The following is a 22,768-nucleotide window of genomic DNA, read 5'->3' as shown; positions in this document are numbered from 1 at the left end:
ACTCCAACTGATGAAAACGTTGAGTGATTTCTCCTAGAGATAACACATGTCATATGATTTAAGCAGAATCAGACCTCTGTAGATGGTAGCTCTGTTTCTTTGGCATCGGTTGATTAGTCACCTACTGTGTGCTCAGCTCTGGCTAGGTGCTGGGGGTACGGCATTGAACATGGCAGTCCGCAGTTCAAGCTTTCATGGAACTTTTTATTTTGCTGGTGGTTGATTGATCCTCTGTAATTAGTTACCCGATCTGAAGCAAATCGTATCTGCTGTGTGATGTCTCAGACACTAAAGTGACACAAGTAGATGTTTGGTACGCAAGCTATTCTAAAACATCTCAGTTTTTGTCTGGTCCTGCGTCTGTCTAAAAGGATTTACCTATTTTTAGTAGTCCTGAAGGAAGGGTTAGAGCTTTTACCTTTTCAACTTTGGGGGCAAGTATGTAGTGTTAAACATATTGCTGTTTTCTTTCAGGTGCATGCTCCGAGTCCTCGATTCATTTGGTACTGAACCTGAATTTAATCACGCAAATTATGCCCAATCGAAAGGCCACAAGACCCCCTGGGGAAAATGGAATCTGAACCCTCAGCAGTTTTATACCATGTTCCGTGAGTATTCCTGTTTCATGTATGCTTTCCAGAATGCCACCAAGAATAGATGAGAAAATTAGCCGCCATCTATTTTGGGTTATGATTCTCAGGACCATTAGCTGTAGAAGTCTGTGCTGTTGAACCTTTCCTTGGGAATTACTGAATTGGTTTGTTTTGTTTTGTTTTGTTTTGTTTTTTAGTTGAAATCGAAAGGCCACATTAACATTTTTTGAAAAGCTTGGAAATATTCTGGAGAAAAAATGTTCAGTACAAAGTATCATTAGAAACTACTTGGGAAAGGACTTTGCAGTGACTTTAGATTGGCAGGCACTAAACACATTTTATGCCACATAGATGCTATTTAGGGTACACTTTGTCACTAATGAGGGGTGAAGTCTTTCATGCAGATCTATTTTCCACATAATTAAACCTGAATTATTTAAGCATCAAACTTTTTAAAGAAAAAAATAGCTTTTAAAAAATGGAACTGTTTTAAACTCAGTTTTGTATTTTACTGACTTCTTCAATCCTCGGCCCAGAATGAAATTTTGCCTTCTCTTGCTGACTTGGTGTCATTGTTTTCAGCAGCAGTGCTTATTTCATGAGCCAATACAGTAAGAACAGCACACCAAATGCTGATGAATTAACTGGCCACAGATGCTAGGCTCTTAGACATTTTCTGTTTCTATAGGGTTATTTCCCCACTTTTACCATTTCTTCCTGCTGCTTTCTGTTTACCTGGCACTAGCCTCATTTCTAATTAGCTGAGGACTGTGAACTCAAAAACCACATTTGATAGTGTTTATGCCAACAATGAATTTATTTTGTAAGTCAATAGTCTTGAGTAATGAGATGAAGCCCTATTCCAGAAGTGAAAGGCCACATGAGATAATTTGGATGATGAGAGAATTCCTGTTTTCTAAAATTATCAGGATAAGCTTGATCCAGAGGTTTCCACTTTGTAACTTCTGAGATGAATCTGTTTGCTTTGTAGAACCAAGACCCAAAAGACTCCTTCCTAATCTTCTTCCCATGTGGTTGTCCCTTCCCATTGTATGCAGCTACCTGAAGGTAACCCCTGTCTCACACTCACTAAATGTAACAGCACATGCATTGGACTAATCTTTGGGTGTTAGGCATGAGAAGGGAGAATTAAGAATGAAGAGTAATTTTAAAAATCAACTCATCCTTAAGTGTTCTATTAAGCTCAGATTTGTGAGAGTGTGTTGTATGCTTCATAAACGTCATTGTTCATGGAGCTGTATCATCCTACTATTACACACCGTCCCTGGGGCACAGTTCATGGGGCAAATAGATTTTTGGCACATTAGGTAACAGATGGCTTTTAGTGTGGTGAGGATGCTCAGAGTTTGCCTGTGATTTGACTTTGCTGTGTAACTTTGAGGGATGGGATAAGGTGGCACAGAATAGCCTAAGAAGTGACCTGTGTGTTAAACCAAGTGAAATAAAACATTAACTGTGTTCAAAGTGACTAAAACCGCTGGGTGCTATGGCAGGTGTGTGCCCCACAAGAGATGGAGTTTCCAGGGAGTAGAGAAGAGAGGTTTTTTTTTCCCTAGAAAACAAAGTTCTATTTTAGAATGTTGGAATTCACAGTCCTGCAAACCTATTTTGTTCTCCATGGATGGAGAATTTCAGCAGTATTGGTTGATTAAATTGAAGGAAATTCACTGCTTAAAATGTAACTGAAGATAAAAACATGGATTAATTTCTGTTAACCTGGGAAGGGAATTAGTTCCCTAACCATGACTCAGAATTCAGCAGAAATGAGGGAAAATTGATATGCTTGACTATATTTTAAAAAAAAGAAGAACCTGTATGGCAAAACAACAACCAATAACATCGTAAGTAAATGATATCACAGAGGGCTAAATTACTAATATAGACCCTTATATATACACATACATATATATTTATATATATATACATTATATATATATGTATTTATATATATATATAAAAATTAAGAAAAAGTTCCATGTTCCAACAGAAAAATGGGAAAAGGCTATTAAGTTTAGAGGAAAGAGAAATTTACTGCTCTGAACATATGGAAAGATGTTAACTTTACTCACAGTAAGAGAAATGTATTTTTAAACTGCACCAAGATACCATGTCCCATGTACAGATTGGCAGAAATGCAAAAGTTGAACAGCGTAGCTATTCTGATGATGCGGTGAGCAAAACCAGCCCTCTTCAACCCTAGTGGTTAGAATGCAGCATGGTACTACCCCAGTGGGGATGTGTTTGTCAGGATCTAGTAAAACTGCCTCTGCATTTTCTTTCTTCAACTAAGCACCTCGTATATAGGAATCTATTCCAAAGATAATGAGCAAAATCAAGATGTGGCATGGGCTCAAGGGCATTTAGTGCAGCACTATTTGTGATAGGAAGCAACAAGAAACAACCCAAGTAATCATCATAGAGGACTGAGTGAATAATATGATCCATTAATAGAATGAAGTACTATGTAGCTATAAAAAGAAATGAGGAAGGCTTTCATTCCAGGAGGGGCATGTCTAGGATATTTTAAGTGATAAGAGTCAATGTGCAGGACAATGTAGAGCTACTCCCTTTTATATATGTCAGATATAGAGGAAGAGTGTGTGTGGTCGTGTTAGTATATATGAATGAACTTATATTTCCAAAAGAAACAATGAAAGGATAAATAAACTAATAAAAGTGATTGCCATTGGATAAAGTGATTCCCACTGGATAAAAAGGTATCCAGGGATGGGGCTAGAAGGCTGATGTCTCTTAATGTTCCTTATTTTGACTTTAAGACCATGTAAATGTTTTACCTAATTTAAAAAGAGAAATATTCCGAAGAATTCAAAGTAGGATCTCGAAGAAGTATTTGCACATTCATGTTCACTGCAGTAGTATTCCTAATAGCCGTGAGGTAGAAGCAACCCAAATGTCCATCCACACAAGTGGATAAAGAAAAACGTAGTGTACATATATATGCAATATTATTTAGCCTTAAAAAGGAAGGAAATCCTTCATATGCTACAACATGGATGAACCTCAAGGATATTATGCTAAGGGAAATAAGCTAGTCACAAAAAGGTGAATACCATATGATTCCACTCATAAAGTATCTAAGGTAGTCAAAATCATAGAAACAGAAAACGGAAAGGTGGTTACCAAGTTGGGAGGAGGAATTAGTGTTTAATGGCTATGGGGTTTCAGTATTACAAGATGAAAAAGTTCTGAAGATCTCTTGCATACCAGTGTGAATATACTTAACACTACTGAACACTTAAAAAAGGTTAAGATGGTAAATTTAGTGTACTTGTTTTTTACCACAATAAAAATTCAAATAAAAAAGAAAAGCATTCACTAAGAATTGAAAGCAGATAGAGACAAACCTAGCTATACGCATGAGGTTGATGTTAACCTCTCATATAGAGAAGATTATTACTTAAGTGGCTTTAAAAGACCATGCTTTGACTATACAGTTGTAGTGGGAAATATTTATATTGTTACTTGAAACTGTTATAGGTATGTTGTAGGAACCAAGATCTTTAGTATACAAAAAGAGGGGAGTACCTAAAGATTCTAGATTCCAGAATGATACACCAACCAAGAAAACTCCACAAAGTGTAGTGGGTCACCTTTGCAAATTGCTAGGATACTACCTCATTACTGTAAAAACTAAAGTGAAAGAATTCAGCTTTGATCATGCCTTTCTAGCACAAATTGTATTTGAAAATAATCAAACAGTTGATGAGAGAAAGTCATTAATCATGGAGAAATCACAACTAATAAATGCAAAAGGAATGAATTAGAAAATGAGCATTATAAAAGTCCTGATGAGACAGTAGAGCAAAACAATCATCATCAGTGGTCGCTAAATCCATCAAGTAACAGGTTGATGGAAAACTTTCTCATGGATGAGGCTGACTTGAATGGAGGAAATATGGAAATGAATAGAGAAATAAAGCAGTTTGAGACCTTTATCCTATTCAGATGTGTCTGAGCTGGAAGATTTGCAGCAACAACAAAAAGCTCCTGCACTCTGTTTTCCAGCGCCCACAGTGAACTTGGATGCATGCTTGGAAGAGGGTCCCTTTCTTCCCATGTGACAAAGGCCTGGGGTCCAGTCTACTAGGTCCTTCCCATATAGCCCTCCATTCCTTTACCTTTTGGGTCAATGTGGCTACTGCAGTAGTCTGAAGAGAAATAGCATTCCTTTGAATATCAAAAGTTATATTTATTTATTGTTAATTTTTCAAAAGTGAAACATTTACTAGTGCTTAATATATGAGCTGGATAGTAATCATTATCTAATTTCTGTATAAATATGCACATATACTGAGGATGTACTCAGAATCCTATGTGCTTAGATTGTGTTCTACTGATGGAATGCGCAATGAAAAGTTCCGAGACTGTGGAAATAGAGTGCTATACTTGAGGAATCAAGTCTTCAGGACTAGCTGCCTTATCATAAGACGTAGCAGCGTTGTGGTTTATGTGCAGACAGAGAGCGTGGGGAAGGCCAGTCCAAAAGAACCCGGTGGGAAGATAAAGAAAAATACACCATTGGGATGCATCTTGAGGAGCAGTGAAACGAAATACGCTGGACCGGAATGTGTTTGCGTTCTTAAATATTCATGGTACACATCTCACTTTAAGACTCCTTCCGTTTCTCCTCTAACTCATTTTCTAAGTTGGTGGGGTTTCTACAAGTTGAAAAACCTTGCATTTCTGTATTATTTTGCCCACAGTCTCAGAAGTTCACTGGTGCCATTGCCATCATGTGTTCTCTTTGCAGTTAGGCATTTTAGGTGGTGTCCACATAGACTCTTCCTGACACCTTCCTAAGCAGCTTCTGGAGGGACTGGTGGCCAGACGATACTAAGGCCATTTGATTAGGTCTATTAAGTGATGGTTTTTCCCCAGGAATCTGGTAAGTCTGGTTGTTCCTCCTTCTAGGCCCCCATTCCTGCTCGCTCCTCCTGTCCACGTGTTAACATGACCTCTGAACTAGGTACTAAGGCTTTCCAGCCACAAAAGCCAGCTCTTGAAAGCTCAGCTTGGATTAGGCGATTTCTCCTCAGAGACTGCAGTGCCTTCCTTTTGTCCATGGGATGATTTTAAACTCCACAGCAGAGTATTCAAGACCTTAGGCTCTCTGGCCTCAACCCCCAACCATATTCCTCCCCAGGTCTGGCCCCAGCCTCACCCAACAGCCTGCTGGTCTCTGAGAAGCAAAATTTAATTTTTTCTTTAAAACTCTACTTAAGTGACTTCCTCCAATTTTCCAATCAAATTTATAAAGAAATGTAACCCAATTACAAAAACAGGGAAAGACTTCCTCCTACTGAATAAGGCTCCCCTAACCCTGGTGTAACTTTTATCTTTTTCACAAGTATGTTTTTACATACTTGTCACATACTTACCAAAATTTTGTATCTGCTTTTTTTCCACTTAATATATCATCTTTTTTTTTCTTCAAGACTCTACGCAGATTTGAAAACCATTGTTTCCAAGACTCTTCTACAGTCAAGTGGCTAGTTCCTAAGTCATAGTTATTTGGGGATGCTTTTGTTATTTCTTGAGATTTAACTGATGCTTTTTTTATGGTTGCCAGGTACCTGGCTTGGCATATATTTAGGTATTATTTCAGTCTCTGCCTGTAGTCCATGCATACGGCTTGTTTTAAACTCCTGAAGGCCATCTTTTATTTTTCACAGTCTCAAACAAGGTGCATTATGTCTCAGTAAATAAATGCAAGAAATCTGCCTGCACAGAAAAATAAGAGCGAAGGCATTTGCCTTTACCATTTAGAAGAGAGAGCTCTAAAATTGATGACTTGCACTGTAAATTTTCCAGTATTTGGATAGCTCTAATTATCTGCATGCACCACACCCTCATTTACAACTTCATCTGGCTTGTGTAAAAACATTGGCAGTGGTAAATCATCTTTATCTAATTGAGTTTTTTCCTCTCTTTCCCTAGAGTTGATGGCTGAAATTAACAGTAGCAGGCATTACAAGATACCCCATCCCTGGTCTTCAGATCTCAGACCTTATTTTTATATCCTACAAAAAATTCAATAACCTTTGAAATCAGTTCTGCTTAACAGCCTCACTTTTCATATCATTACCATAGAACATTTACTACATTGCCTGAGCAAACTGTGTTCGTATAGCTTTATTTATTATGTGTGTATGTGTTAAGTACCTACAACATTTTGGCTGTCATTCACAATGTGAAGACACAGAAGAATTTGCCTTCTGGGTGCTCACATTCTGTATAGTGAAGGCTGGAGAATATTCAGCGTTTCTTGGTACTTGTGGAAATTTGGAGCAGAAAAGACAGGGAGCTATAACGAAGTTGAGAGAAGAGCAGATTGGGGATTCTGGAGGTGTTTAGAACTTTCCCATATCACCTTCCACCTCTTTGATTTTTTTTTTTTTTTTTTTTTTTTTTTTTTTTTTACCCCCTTCTCCTCTTTCCCAAATCCTTGTAAGGTGCTCCTTAGTAAAGGCTACAGAGGTGACTAAGCCTAAGTATTTTCTTGTTCCTTATGAGCATCAGTTTAAGAGTTAGATTGGAATCTTTATTTGGTTGTCGATTTTGTCCTTTTGTTCAGTGTGTGTCCCCTGACCATCTGTGGCGTGTCTAAGTCTCTGTTCTCCAGAAGCTTACTTTCAGTGGAGTCAGGAGGTATGCAAAAATAAGACTTTCTCATACTTCCACTTTAGAAATTACAGACCCAGGTGAATGGAGCAGGGAAAATTTGAATGCAGAGGCGAGGAACATCCTAGTTGTGGCAACTAGAGGCCAGTTTTCCCAGGGTCCTCAAGACCCTGTCGCTTACTACGCTGCTTTTTGCTCATTTCTCTCTACTTCCTTGCTGTTTCTTGAGTAGAATAGGCACACTCCCCCTCAGGACCTTTGCATTGGTTGTCCCATCTCTTGGAACATTCTTCTTTTAGACTTCTCCATCTCCTCCTTCAGGTTTTAAACTCAAATGTCATTTCAGTGAGACTGACTGTGACCTCCTCTTTTAAAATGCAACTCCTTCCTTCCCCAACTTTCTACTCCCCTTCCCTGCTTTATTTTCCTCTGTAACTGTATTGCTATCCAGTATTTATGTTTCACTTACTTTTACTTTCTTTTTCCTCCCCTGGAATCTGAGATATATAATGGCAGGAATTTTAGCTGCTTTGTTTATTGCTGGAACTCTAACATCCTGAAGAGTGGCTGGCACATAGTAGGCATTCAGAAAGTCTTTTATTGATGGAATTAAACTAGAATGAACAATATTGCCTATTCTGTTTTTAGTCCATGCAGCAATGTAGGGAAGGAGACAGTTGTACAAATTTAAGATTGCAGAAACTTCTTTATGCCGGTGGCCTCATCTTACTTTCTTGTGTCTTCCCAGGGAACTTACTTACATTGTTGGGCTTTCGGACCATAATGATTGTCATTTTCATTGACATTCCAACCCTGAATTTCTCCCAGGATTTGGAGCTCACAGCCATTTTTATTTGCATGATCAAATTGAATGATGGCTTGTGGATAAAAAATTTTGCCTGGCAAAACAGGAATTTTAGAACCAAGTCAGTTCCCATTCATGCAAATAATAAGCCTGTTGGCTGTAGCTAAGGATCAGTTAACTTCCATGTACAATTTTATTTTTAGGGCATGACAACCAAAGGAGCTATTTGTGATTGAAACTGCCATTTTGGCCTTTAACTTGAATCAGGAGGGCTCTTGCCTTTAAGCTCTGTGCAGACCAGTGAGGAGTAGGATCAGCCGTGTGGTTCCTTCAGTCTGAGTCTTAGCTTTCAGCAGTGTTATTCTTCTAAGGAGTCCATTCCCTCCTAAATTGCTTTTTGACACTTGAAAATTTTACCCTGAAGTGCCTTTTGTCAACAGTTTAGGCACTCATCTTCTCAGCTCAACTGTATATTAGTTTCCCTAGCCTGCATCCCAGCCTTCTCTCTTGAAGAAACTAGTGTCACCAACATTTAGGGGGAAAAAAAATCAGTTTTTGTAAAATTTTTCACATAACGTAGTAATGTATAGTTTTTTAATCCAGAATTCTTGTGTGACATAACTATTTTTCAATGCATTTGTTTCTATCGTCAGTTTTATCAGAATCAGCAAAAATGTCATGAATATGATGACAAGCATTATTCATTTTCAGCCATACAAAAAAAACAGAAGAAATGTTACTAGAAACCCACAAATCTAGATTTTACAATTAACCATTTATTGTATCAATCCATATGCCAATCTTCTCTCTATCCATCAATTCACCTTTTTTGCTGTTTTTTTTTTTTGGGGGGGGGGATACATAAAAGAACCCTCTGATGCCTCAGCTTGACATCATTAACTGGAATTCAATATTTTGAGGGGAAAAATGATCCACAAACTTAGAAAAAAAGACCAGTAATAGTGGTTATTTCTAGGTGATGAAAGATATGTAACTTATTTTTTTCTCATATCTTTATTATCTGAAAAAAGTTTTAATCTGAGGATATATTTCTGTTATAATCAGGAAAACCAATAAATCCATTTGTATTTAGGAAAAAGAAAAGGTTGTTTATTGCAGAAGTCTGAGCAAAAAGTGAGAAGGTCTGGACTAACAAATATGAAAAGGAAAGGCTGAGTTGATGGATTTTTGAGAAACTAATATCCCTGGGACTGCTGACTGTGAGGGCTAAAGAATGGGCCCAGGCTGGCACTGGGGTTTCTTCTCTTGGTGACCAGGGACGTGAAGATACATAACATTCTTAGAGATGTTTGGGACTAACTGATAGCAAAAGCAGACCTCAGAAATTTATGCAATTGAAAGAAAGCTCTTGAAGTAGTTGGTAAGCTCCTTGAGGGCAGAAACTCATCTTTATATTGTAATTTGTCAATACTTATCATATAACCTGGTTTGTAGAAATGCTTCAAAACGTTTGTCATTGAATGAATTATTCAAGCTAAGCTAATAGTATTTCTTAGAAGTAGTTATCATCATACTCTGCTCAGGGAACACATCAAGCTGATTTGTAATCATTTGTAAATAGGTGCTTCCAAAGTGCTTAAAATAGTGTTTCTCTTAATAAGAGATGTTTTGTTCTAAATTATCTTAAAATCATTGCTAATGTCTGGCAAATCTCCTGTAGTTTTGTAGCATGTAAAAAAAAAAAATCTGTGTGGTCCCATATACATATATGGCACAAGATACTCAAGAAACTGAGGTGATACTGCATATGTATTCTGGATCCCTCTTGTGTATTTTGCTGTACCTTAGAACATTTATTTTCCTCTGAAGCATGGTTTACCACTGCTGTTCACAGGATGCAGAAAATTATTTGGACTATGAGGCTGTATGTTAGAGTGACTTAAGGAGTTGATGCCCTGAAAGCAGCCAGTCTGACTCTGAATCCTAGTGTTGCCATTTCCTAGCATGTAGACTTGGGTAGTTAAACCAAATCTCTCTCTGTTTTCTTATCTGTACAAACATGTTACACGGTTATGAGGTTAAAATGGAAGAGTAACTATAATGCACTTAGCACAGAATTTGGCATGTAGTCAGAACTCAAAATATCAGTCATCTTTTTTAAAAATCACATTTGTTTATCCTCTGGGATGAAGGTATTACTGAAAGTACAGGATTTCCTGCATCCCGTTTGAGATTTGTTTGATTTACCTTAAAATGTAAATACCTTCTCTTTGAAATCCTCCCAACACAATAAAAGTCTCTGTTCCCTTCCTAAGGCAGAACAAAAAAGAAAGGTTGGCCTGAAATTTGAACTCAATGAAATGGACATTTCAGATAACATCCTCCTGGACTTGTGGCTTTTGATTTATTATAAGCACCATTAAGAACACTTGTGATAAGACCAGGGCGCTCTCGGCAGATGTTACCAGGCAGGCTCCAGCTGGTGTTCAGATCCTTGGAAGCAAGCCACACTGGACCCGTAGTTACTTCAGAATCACCTGCTGGGGCGAGTCACAGCTGAGCAGACCCTTATGTGGTCAAGGTTTCGTGTCCTGTGGCAAGTTTAGAGTCACCTGGGAGGAGAAGGCATGTAGAGGTCAGACCAGTGCTCAGGCCTTGGCTCATTAAATGTGGTGATACTGTTTGTAAATCTCAAGTCTCACCTGAGGTCCTTTAAACCACACTTGCAGGTTGTTGATCCCTAAGTTAACATTTCACAAGGTGAGACAGGAGTTAAAGTGTTTGGATGAAAACATAGAGGAGAGTTTAGATGTGAAATTCATAGTGTCAGAGTTGATTGAATACCAAATTATAGTCATAGCAGCAAAAGCCCACCATTCCTCACAAGTTTTTCTGATATTTACTTCTCCCTCCCACCAGTCAAGCTAGAAGCTAGGAGAATCTTTCACACAAAAATGTTACATAAATGTATTTTTTCATTTGGGTGGCTAAAGCATTTTATTTTTTACTATGCATTAGTATAATATGAAATAAAACCCATTGTTTTACTTGCTGGATTATTTAAGTGCCTACCTAGGGACTAAATGACTACATTTCAGAAACATATTTCAAGCATCATGCTTTAATCACCATGTAAATTTTCTGAAAATAAAAAAAAATTAAAAACACCTGATCCTGAAGTAGAGTGTCAGGTTTGAGTTCAAAACTTTTAGAATTAACAAAAAATTTTACAAAGAAATATTTTAAGCTGCACCATAACACTGAGAATGCACACAGGCTGTGTTCCTGTCCCTGCTAATCCTTGAAAATTCCCTGTGCCCTCAGCTCCTCAAAAGGGAGAGGAAAAACAACCATTGCCTCTTGTTGGCAGTAGAATTTATTCAGTAATTTACTTTCCAGCCAACTGCAGCCATTGCCATTGCCTCTGGGCACTTGTTCAAAAACGCAGAAATGAAATAACAGATTGGCCAGACTGAACACAACTCCCCAGTCACAACCCTATTATCTCCTCATTCTGTCACCCCCATTAGGCAAAAGCCTGGGAAACGGAGGTTGACAACACAGTATTTACATGGCTCTTGCATTTCCACAGCTCAGGGCTTCCTGCCAGTGTCCCTTCTTCATCGTGTTCCCCTGCATGCATGGTGGGTGACATTGGAGTCTGGGCATCCTAGGCCTGTGCTGCAGGCTCGCCTTTGCCCATCTGTCTGTCTGAAAGGATCTCTGTGCTAGTACAAGCCTGGGAAACCGCTCCTCAGTCCTAGGACAACCAGAATGAGATGAAGGGACCAGCTTTCTCTATTTGCTGACCACCTACCTGTGAATGGATGTGGTTAAGGTTGCAGTGTGTGGACTTTTCAGAATCTTGTGTATATCTCAATTTACCAGGAGGAATTTGGTTTCATGTTATTTATAGCTGTTCTATTCAGGTCAGAGCCAAGCAGAGCAGTTGCTTCATTTAATATCAGCCACACATGGTCTCAGCAGGCTCATCTGAAAAACTGAGATTTCTCTTGACGGAATGAAGGTAAAGGAGAAGAGGGTCTCTGTTTAATCCAGAGAGAATTATTTTTTGACTGTCACTTGCTGGTGAAATGCCTTTTACAATTACAGGCACGAGATGCAGATGTTTGGAGAGGGTGTGGGGTTCCTTGGTCAAGTGTTAGAGAAGTTACAGAACCCAAATGAGAGAAATCCAAAATTTTCTTTTCCAGAATAGCGTACTCTGTAGACAGTATTCCTTTGCAGTGGTTGGTGTTTTTTTGGAGTGGTTTGTGCCCCAGCAAGCTTTACCTTTTATTCTGTCTTCATTCCATGCACCTGTTCAATATAACCCCATAATGACATCTTTTATGAGTGAGTAATTCTTAGAGGAGATGAAAGGTTCTGGGGATTATTCATCACTCTATCCCTAAACCTCTTGTTATGTAGCTGGGTGAAAAACACAGCTGGAGTCAGATTCAGTTACATGGGGGCTCTGCGCCTATTCAGAACTCCCGATCAGCCCTGCCCCCTACAGGTTTTTGGCCAGTGGGTGGTGAAACCTGGGTGAGAGCATTTCTGCTGGGAAACGGACAGTAGCCTTATTCTGAGGCAACAAGGAAAAGAATACACAGCTTAATGATTTTCAGACAGATGTATTTTCCCTAAAAAGAGCAGGTTTTGGTTCAGGTTAATCCATCCTAGAGAGAAGTGTTCTCATGATGGTTTTACTGGGAACGTGTGGGAGAGAGCAATCCCTCACCTCCCTCAGGTGTAAGAAAGAACAAGGTAAGATGAAAACATTTTGTTACGGGTAAGATGGCCTGTGTTAAATATGTGATTGTTGTTTCTTCTTGCTGATTGGACACTAACTGTCCTCTCCATTTCTTTGCACACCAGCTCATACCCCAGACAACAGCTTTCTGGGGTTTGTGGTCGAGCAGCACCTGAACTCCAGTGACATCCACCACATTAATGAAATCAAAAGGCAGAACCAGTCCCTTGTGTATGGCAAAGTGGATAGCTTCTGGAAGGTGAGTCAGTCTGTGCGTGCGTCTCTCTCTGAAAAGAAGCTTGTTGGGTAATTTAACTTTGATCCAGGGAGTAGTCAAGCCAAGTGCCCAGGGCTTAATGGGATCTACTTAGACATAAACAAGAATGTGCAAGGATTCAGTTGCTCAGCATTTGGGTTTCTAACCAAGGCTGTACCTGCTCTTCTGGTAGTGGCTATACAACAGCCCCCTTCACTCTGCATGTCAGAAGGGACACATTCTAGCTGCTTTCACACCTTGTACCTGCTTCTGAGAGCCAGGGCCCTCCAGGGGTTGAATATCTTTCTGGAGCAAGGTACCGCACAGGGAGAAACTTGACCGAGGGGAGTCTCCCTCTGCTTCTGGGAGGTAGTCTGTGGAGATAGTCAACTCCCTTCCCTGGGAAACGCAGTGGCCTTCACATCCTCTTGGCTATAGTCACTACTCACCTGACGTGGAAAGTAAATTCTTGCTGGGGCTGACTGTAGGCAGTTTGTTCAGGGAGGTCTTGGCTGAAACAGCACTCTTGGCTACAGACCAAACCAAGCTTTCCAAAAGCCTTGGGCCCCTTGGCCCTCCTAAGTTGATTTCCAGAGTACATCTGGGGAAAGTGTAACAGGAGAGGAACCAGATTGGATGTGACCTGTTGACAGGTAATGCAGATATTTTTATGTGGGAAGTCTGCCTCAATAGGTAAATATCATAATTTTTCTTTGAGGAAATGTTTTTTAGAAGATAGAAGTCTTCAGGAGCTCACAACGTGCCTCTTCCTAAATAAAAAAATTAATTGTTTCTTGAATGATCACAGACTGTGGTCTCATGTTACTTCCTAACCAAGGAAGTTAGGAATCCTACAACTGAAGGAGTACAGGTGATGTACAGGATAAAGAATTCCTTGGTACTGCTTTTCTGACCCTGTGTTCAGAAAAGGAAAAGCAGTGCCCTACCCACCAGCTCTAAGGTGCTAACTACACCAAAGGGATGATGAGATCAGCCCACCTCCAGGGAGGCAGATTTAATTCCAGACAACTCTGTCTTAAACAGCTAAACCTTTGTCTTTGTTTAGTACAGTAGTTCTCAGCTGCAGACTATTTTATTTACCGATTCCCCTATGCCCAGGGAACATTTGACAGTGTCTGGAGACAATTTTGGTTGTGATGTCTGGTCAGTGGTGCTACAAGCATGTAGTGGGTAGAGGCCAGGGATGCTGTACATGTCCTACAATGAATGGGATGGCCCCTGGCACAAAATACCAGTAATGCCAAGTGTGAAAAACCCCCGGCTGGTAAGAATGTTTCCTCTGTATGTTATGCCATACTTTGTTGTCTCAAGTAAAATGAAAGTTAATCTAGATTGTAAATGGCTATCGAAGATGGTCCCATAAATTTGTGTTGCTGTCCTTGTGTAAAAATGTGTCCTGTGTTGATAGTGCATTTTCCAGCTGACTTTCAGCCAGACTTGGGTTAAAACAGGCATCTTAGGTGTTCTCATGCTCAGCTTGTTCATGAAATTAATGGTTTGTGGCGTTAGTTTTAGGCGGACTGTGGCTTTTAAAGAAAAACCTCTGCACCTGCTTGAAGATAGCTTGCATGTCTGTGTGGGCTTGATACAGAAATTATATCACTTTGTTTGGGGGCCAAGTGCAACTACCTCCTAGCACCCTTTGGCAATTTTTTCCCTTTCCCTGGAAAAACAAAACAATAAATTGCTTCTGAAAGATTTTGGTCACCTGTTTTGGATAAATTAATACTGCTACTAAAAGGGTGACTTTTCTGTGCCAGTAAGAATACCAAGGCCAGGCGCGGTGGCTCATGCCTGTAATCCCAGCACGTTGGGAGGCCGAGGCAGGTGGATCACCTGAGGTCAGGAGTTTGCGACCAGCCTAACATGGTGAAAACTCATCTCTACTAAATACAAAACAATTAACTAGGCATGGTGGCGGGCACCTGTAATCCGAGCTACTTGGGAAGATGAGACAGGAGAATCCATTGTATCTGGGAGGTGGATGTTGCAGTGAGCTGAGATCACACCATTGCACTCCAGCCTGGGCAACAAGAGCGAAACTCCGTCTCAAAAAAAAAAAAAAAAGGAATCCCAAAAGCATTAACCATGTTGCTCAAGTGATCTGGAGTGAGATTTAGAAATCTGTCCATGTTTTGAGGTGTTAAAACTCCATGTGTGCCCAAGCTTCTGTGTACCTGTGCCATGCGTCACCTAAAGACTACAAAAGGTTGGGTTGCAGTGTGTCCACATTCATCTTTGCCTGAGTAATAACACCCAAAAATCCTGGGTGTTACTTCAGTTTTATTACATCTGGCATTCTGTGCTGGAAAAAGCCCAAGAAGGTGAAAAATCCTATAAAGTTTTCACAGGAATTGAGGACATCTTCTCCAACTCTAGAAGACAGCACAGTATGTGAGAGTTTAGTTTCTTTTTCCAAAGCGTGTGCATCCCAGAGTGTTTAGTGAATGCACACAGAAAACCAATGTGCCTTTTAAGTGAGATGTTATTCCAACCACATTTCTAAAGTTACCTTCAACATAAGCTTTAGCTAGCAGGATGTTTTATCAGTGATCTTCCCCATCTTGTGTCCCATTCCCCTCTCCTCTACCCAATCCTGATTCACGTCAGAGAGCTTCAGGAAGAGAACTGGCACCTTTGTGTCCTGGGGGGTTTAGGATTGCAACTGGGAGATGTGGGAGGGCACAGTTTGGACCAGATGACTTTGGAAGGTCTTCTTTCACCTCAGATTCTAGGACTTTAAATTCTGAAGATTCCTGCTGTGCCATAAATCCTCCTTCACTCTTCCCACCACCCTCCTTCTTGAGGGAATCTCCCTACCCATCTTGCCACTTAAGTGGGAAATGCAAACATGTAACTCCCTCCAGTGTTGGCTGATTGGATTCTGGAGTTGTCCTCTGATCCAGTGCAGTCCAGCTTTTTGGTGGCTGGAACTATAATTCTGGCTCAGAAAGCTGAGCTGCATCAATGAGATTCTTCAGTTGGTGTTAGAAAACAGAGTCACTGAGAGTGAGCCATGTTAACAGAAATCAAAAAAATGTGTCCATAGCAGGAGGGTGAGGCAGAAGCCTTCCAGGAGTCCACTTGATGAAGCAGGACCCATGTTGACAGGGAGAGGGTGCTGTTGAGAGGATAATGCATTCCTCCACAAGGAGAGGCACCGCCCTGACTGATTAGGGTGCAGTGGAGGGCCTGATAGAGTGGAAGATACAGATACAACTCCTGCAGCCTGGAGAGAAAGAGAAAGTAGCTGCTGGAGTTTCTGGTAGCTTTCTTGTCCTAGATCATGTATCCTTTCTCACACTCTGGTCTTGCAGTATCTGAGTGCTCTGTTCCTATAGTCATATCAGTATATTTACTAAAATTCTAGATACTAAATGCCTATCAAGAAAAACAAGTCTATTAAATATACAAGCTAAGGAGGAGTGAACTTGTCCTTTAATCTCCTGTCCCCAGATTCATGACCAAGGTACTCAGTGGTCTTGTCCTGATGTTACAGTCCATGATGGGGAGGTTGAGGTGGGGAGGGGAATCTTGCCATCAGATTCCAGAATCCCAAGGGTATCAACTTAGGAACCACCTCTGCCCAGGCCCCTTCATATCAAATGAGACTGCTAACAGCCTGATCCCAAATACAAGTCTCTCTTCTTGTAGGACCTCAGGAACCTACAGTTCAGGGTCCCTGACCTCTACCTCTGAGACCATCTAATGATCCACTCCTGCTAACACTAGAGATGTGCCCGGAAGAACAGCAATCTATCCAGTATGGTCAAATTCAAAATCCTTCTACATTCTTTTAAATAAAGTCATCAGAAATGGAAAATTGGTCAACTTTGTAAAAAGAGATTTTTGAAATATGGGAATTGAAGTGTTAACTATATTACTTTAATTTCTGTGTTTCTTTAAAAATAGTATCCTGAGCATAACTGAATTTTCAAGTGCTGGTGCAGGGTTAGTATCTTATGTTTTCATGATCCTACTATGATCTTATTACAAGTTAATACATGATCGCTGCTAAGGTAAATGTCCTGGAGGCCTTTCTTTGACCACGTCAGGAGAACAAGAGTTGCCTCTGAATCACACATTGGGGTTCAGACTCGCAACTTAACCACTTGTAAGGTGGTTGACTGTCCTGAGCCTCAGGTTCCTAGCCTGTAAAGTTGGGACAGTAATAGCTGCTGGCTTCTCGGCCTTACTAGTGCACATATCACCTGAGGATCTCGTTAAAATGCAGATTCTGGTTCATACCTGGAGTGAGACCAAGACTCTTTCTTACAAGCATCCAGGTGATACCGATGGGCTGTTAGAAGAGCATGCTTTGAGCAGCAAGGTCTTAGGATAGTTGGAATTTGTACAGTGTGTGGCACAAAGTAGCTGACCGATTCACAAATAAATAACTCCTATTTTCTGCTTACCTTTGTCTTCCTGCTGCTCTTGTCAGACTGCTACCTGTCACTTTTTGCTACTGTGGGTGCCTAGTTCAGTCACCCTCATTCTCACTTTCATATTTGTAGACCTTGCTACTTCTAATCTCTGCCACCTAGCCCCAAGAGCCAGGTAAAGCTGTGGTGAGCAGTGGACTGTAAGAGGAGGTGAGAGGCACGCTGTCTTCCTTGTGTCCTGCTGTCCTGGGTTGTACATTCAGGTGCCACTGGGCAGTGTAATCATAGACTTGGAGATGGATGACTGGGTTCAAATCCTGACTGGGCCACCAGCTGCCTAAGGTTGAGTACATTACTTAGCTGGTGCACAGTAAGTCTAAATACATGTTTGCTGCTCTTATTAATGTCATTATTGGGGCCAGATAGGAAATGCTGCAATGGGAATTGGTGGGGAGGTGAGCCAGGGAGTTCTATCCTATGAGGAAATGGAAAGTATAAGCCTGCCCAATGATACTCGAATTGTAATTCTTAAGCTATGTAAGTGGTTGGCAAACTCTAGCCTGTGGACCAAATCTAGCCCAACATCTGTTTTTGTCAATTACATTTTACTGGAAGATGGCCATGGCCATTCCTTGTCCGTGGCTGCTTTTGCACTAAAATTGTAGAGTTAGGTAATTGTGGCAGACTGTATGACCCACAAAGCCTTAAAATATTTACTCTCTGGCCTTTCCTGGGAAAAGTTTTCTGACCCCTGAATTATGCCACATCCCAAGTAAACCAAGTCTCTCTCAGAACATTGGCCAACAGTCCCCGGCATGGATCTCATTAGAGGTCTTTTTCAGGGTTCTTGATTATATTCTTCTGTATGATTGAGGCTGGTGGATAGCCAATACGTGGAAAAGTGAAGTGTAAGTTAACTGAAATCGTGATCACTCTAGAGATGGAGCTCCAGGCATTGAGCCTGGTACCTCTTTGTAGGCATTTAGCAAAAGGTAGTGCTTATTTAGTAACTAATGCGCTGATAATAAAAGAGCCTTGAATCTGTGTGGTGTTTCTGCTTCTTGGAGCCCTTCACAGCCATCATTTAAGGTGGTACAGGCTGATGCCTTTTAAGGAAACAAGGGCAGCTGTTATCTTCCTTAATCGTCCTGGTGTGTAGATGAGGAGCTGGCTCAAGGAGGGAGAGTGACATGGCCAAGTCCAAAGCAGGGTCAGGGCTCTGAGCTCTCCTCTTGGAGACTTGCCTCCCTGCTGCCAATAGTTCCATGGAGCTGCTCCACTGCCACTACCCTGGAGGGAGTGGGTCTGTGGTTACAGCAGGATTCTAAAGCTGGGAGGGAAGGTCTCTCTGGGTGAGCTAAGTGTACAGCAGCAGCCCTGAGCAAATACTGGCATCACAGGTAAAATGTTGCTCCTGGCTGCTCACCGCAGGATCGCCAAGTCAGCGACAGCCTTGCAGCCAGTTCTGTAGAGTAAATAAGCCTGATATGAGCATTTCAAATAGTTTCCAGCTCCAGGCCCCAGGGCCTGGTGTGGTCCAGCCCTCGCCTACCTTGGCAACAACCAAAGTCAACCAGTCTTAACTGAATTTGAAAAGTTTCTTCTTATCTAGACCTCAAAGACCTTGTGGTTTTAAAGCATCCCCTGAAATGACATATGATCCCTTTCCTATATGCCTGAGACATCAGGCAGCAGAACTTTCAGAAATATGACCCCAGTTCCCCCACTCCTGTTCTACTTTATTCTCCATACAGCAGCAGCTAGAGTGATCTTTTCTAAAATGCAAATTGAATCGTGCTACTCCTTTGCTCAGACTCTGCAATGACTTCATTTCACACTTAGAACACCTTACCTTTACAGTGAAATCCAGTCTGGGTAGTGTGTTTTAGAGAGGTTCTCTGAAGCCAGCCACTCCTGCTCTGTACCTACTCCTCTCTGGCTCCTGGACTGTAGCCACAGGGGTCCTGTGTGTCACCCATTCCACCAGGGGCTACCACCCTCTTTAATGGCTGCTACCTGTCCTGGCTCACCCCAACTGGAGCCACCAAGACCACCCTGTTCCACACTTGTGCCTCAACCAGATGCCACCCCTCCCCTCCCTAGTATAGCACCCTGTTTATTCCTTTTATATCATTTGAATCATCTTGTAATCATATAATTATCTTTTGTTGTCAATCTGTCTTCCTTACTAGACTATAAGCTCTGAGAGAGTAGGAATTGCGCCTGTTTTGCTTACCCAGCTGCCTGGCACGTGGTAGGCACTCGGAAACCACTTGAAGACTGAATGAATCTCCCCTAGGTTTAGCTTAAATTACTGTTTATCCATGGAACCTGGGATACAACTTAGAATGCTTTCTGCCTAGGACACTCTCCTGTGTTCTCTGCTGACCCCAGGGAGACAAGAAGGGAGTCTGGTGGAAAAGGAACAGAGCTACACATGCACATTCCACAGACCCCATAGAGGCTTCAAGAGTTTTTCTAAACTTCTTGTGAGATTAGCAGGGAGATGGCATGGGAACAAGATGCTGCACAGGGCAATGGGAACTTGGCTATGGTCCAGCTCTGCTGTCATATGATTGGGACAGGCCACTCCAACCTCAGTTTCCTTGCTCGCATAAATGAAGGTATTGGTTTAAAAAAAGAATGAATTATTATACACAACAACATGGATGACTTCAAAATAAGAGGAGCATTTATACTGTTTGATTCTGTGTATATTATACATAGAAAACTCTAGAAATGCAAACCAATCCATAGTGACCAAAAACAGGTCATTGATTGCTTAGGGCGGGGAGAGGAGGAGAGATGGATATGTTTGCTGTCTTGGGTGTGGTGATAGCTTTATGGTTTTCACAATGAAAGTGTGTGTGTCTGTGTATGAATGAGGCAGACTTTTATGTGTTCCCATAAAGTCTACAAATTTGCCAAAGTCTAGAAATTTCTTGTCCTTTACAGAAAAAATTTGACAACTCCTGGATGAGATCAGTAATTATTCACCTGTGTGTTTTTGGAGCCCTGGGGTCTGCTATTATAGGAGGGTCAAGGAGCAGCCACACAGGGTGGGCCCTGCCTCAACAGAGCAGTTCTCATATATCTGTGGCATAGATTTGGCTTTTGGCCTTCCAGTAAGATTTAACTGGGGAAAAGGGTGGTTAAAGTCTCTAGACTAGGTGACTGCTGCATCTGAGATAGAATCCCATTCTGAAAACTATGTAATTATCTAGCTTACTAATTTGGTTGACTTGGGCTTAGTTTAAATTAATGCAAAATTGGAAATGGGAATCATTTGGAGAAATGCCATTTTATTTCATAGTAGGAATTAACTGCTCTTAGCTCATTGTTTTAATGAACCACCCAAGACCTTTGTGATTAAAGAATGTACTGAAACCCTTAAAAAGAACACATTTTTATAAGTAGATTAAACCTTGTCATTCTGTTTTGTTCTTCAGGCTGCTTAGCCAGGCTTCTCTGCCCAGATAATACAGAGATAAATAAACCAGATAAATTTAAACCCACCCTAAGTCAATTTGGCATATATTTTGAAATAACAAAGTTGGAATCAGTTTTGTTGGATTTACTGGAAAGTCTGATGTGATCATAGCTATTTGTTCTGGTTCCAACCAGAAGAATGTTAAAAATTAGAAAATCATGTGTCTCCTGCTTATTTCCCCTGGGGGAAAAGTCAGAAAAGATCTTTTCATGATCCCTTGGAGATGGCGCTTGCCAGAGGCAGGGAGGACTGTAGGCACCAGTGGCAATGGTGAGCCCCTGGGGGCAGCCACTCACCAAGCTGTGGTTACCTGTGCCTAGCACATGATAAAGTGTACTCACATCACAGAGCCTGTTCTCTAAATTCAAGGATAAGATTGGAACAGGCAAGGGAGGAACAGAGGAGAAATCAGTTGCAAAGGGAAACATCAGAACTGAATCATTAGCTTTTAAGATTCTAAGAGCCATGGTCCAGGAGCCTCAAGGATTTGTTTTAATGGTGTTGGCTGTATGCTGACTATAACATAACCCCATGTGGCACCCCCTTGTAAGCATGTCAGTGTTTGGTAAGTGTATGTGAGTAGGAATCAATGTGGAACTAGGAGTCCATGGGACCCGGAGGGTAGTCTCACCCGATGTCATCACCCTACTGGTCCATTCCCTCTTTCAGCAAGCTTTATGCGATTGCCTTAGATCCATGAGGTTTCCTTGTCACACATTCTTCTTCTTGTACCCATTTCAGCCCGGAGACACTGATTGGACATGGTGTAGGGGAGTTGGAGGAGCCTTGGATGGGAAAGAAGATGCCCAGATTTTCATTTCCGTTGTGCCATTTATTGGCTACTTGTCCTCGGAAGTCATTTGCCCTCTGGGTCTCATTTTCCTTATCTGGCAGCCCTCCCAGCATCATTCTGAAATCTGTGAAGTTTCAGAAGAAGCTTTGAGTTGAATAACGAGTTCCATGTTCCAGGCTAAGTCATGCTTTCAGTCTCCTGTTTAAAAGTCTATCAAGAGGCCAGGTGCGGTGGCTCATGCCTGTAATCCCAGGACTTTCGGAGGCCGAGGAGGGTGGATCACGAGGTCAGGAGTTCAAGACCAGCCTGGCCAAGATGGTGAAACCCCGTCTCTACTAAAAATACAAAAATTAGCTGGACATGGTGGTGGGCGCTTGTAATCCCAGCTACTCGGGAGGCTGAGGCAGAGAACTGCTTGAACTGAGGAGGCGGAGGTTGCAGTGAGCCGAAATCGTGCTACTGCACTCCAGCCTGGGCCACACAGCGAGACTCCCATCTCAAAAATAAAAATAAAAAAATAAGTCTATCAAGTTTTGGGGCATAAGGGTGAGAGGAAAATAAAACCAAGGCCCCTTTGTCAGCATACAGCTTCAGTAGAAACCCCAAATTCTTGAAATCTGTATAGTAGACTGCAAGTTTTTTCTCCTTTCAGAGCCCAGCCCACTGACACTTTACAGTTGACAGCCCAGCCCAGATATGGGCTGCTGTGGCTTCTACCGAATCATGCTTGGGACTGCCACAGGTTTCTTTTGGGTTGGGGCTTGAAGTGGTTGGCAAGAATGCATGGCAACCAGCCCTGAATCTGGGACTTGGAGCCTATCAGCTCCCTGCTCTTTGATAATGGAATAGTCTGTAGACTTCTTCCCACTTGTGAGAAAAAACTCCCCCTTAGGACTCAACTGGTAGAGCTTCTCATAGCTTACAGTTCCAAGCAATATCTTGGTTATAGGTCCAGGCAGGACTCTGACATGGCCCTCTGGAATAGCATTGATGTGTGGGGTTCTTTGCTAAGATGATTTCCAGTCTGTGTTCCAGGGAGATTTAGGAA

At 41.3% G+C, this 22,768-nt stretch overlaps 2 protein-coding genes across 3 annotated transcripts in view; both read left to right on the top strand.

Moving 5' to 3' along the window:
- Window positions 1-22,768, top strand: part of RAB3GAP1 (RAB3 GTPase activating protein catalytic subunit 1) — a 1,043,110-nt gene that overhangs the window by 209,631 nt on the left and 810,711 nt on the right. The window lies entirely within an intron of this gene.
- MGAT5 (alpha-1,6-mannosylglycoprotein 6-beta-N-acetylglucosaminyltransferase) overlaps window positions 1-22,768 on the top strand; it is a 338,870-nt gene that overhangs the window by 224,735 nt on the left and 91,367 nt on the right. For both annotated transcript variants that reach the window (XM_050750979.1, XM_050750980.1), the window contains exons 10-11: window positions 475-608; window positions 12,904-13,037. In XM_050750979.1, coding sequence (XP_050606936.1) covers window positions 475-608; window positions 12,904-13,037 — 268 coding nt within the window. The remainder of the gene's footprint in view (window positions 1-474; window positions 609-12,903; window positions 13,038-22,768) is intronic.

This window comes from Macaca thibetana, chromosome 12, assembly GCF_024542745.1.
Source record: "Macaca thibetana thibetana isolate TM-01 chromosome 12, ASM2454274v1, whole genome shotgun sequence".
Classification (NCBI taxonomy): domain Eukaryota; kingdom Metazoa; phylum Chordata; class Mammalia; order Primates; family Cercopithecidae; genus Macaca; species Macaca thibetana.
Note: the sequence above shows the minus strand (reverse complement) of the source record. Positions and strands in the feature narration are given on the sequence as shown.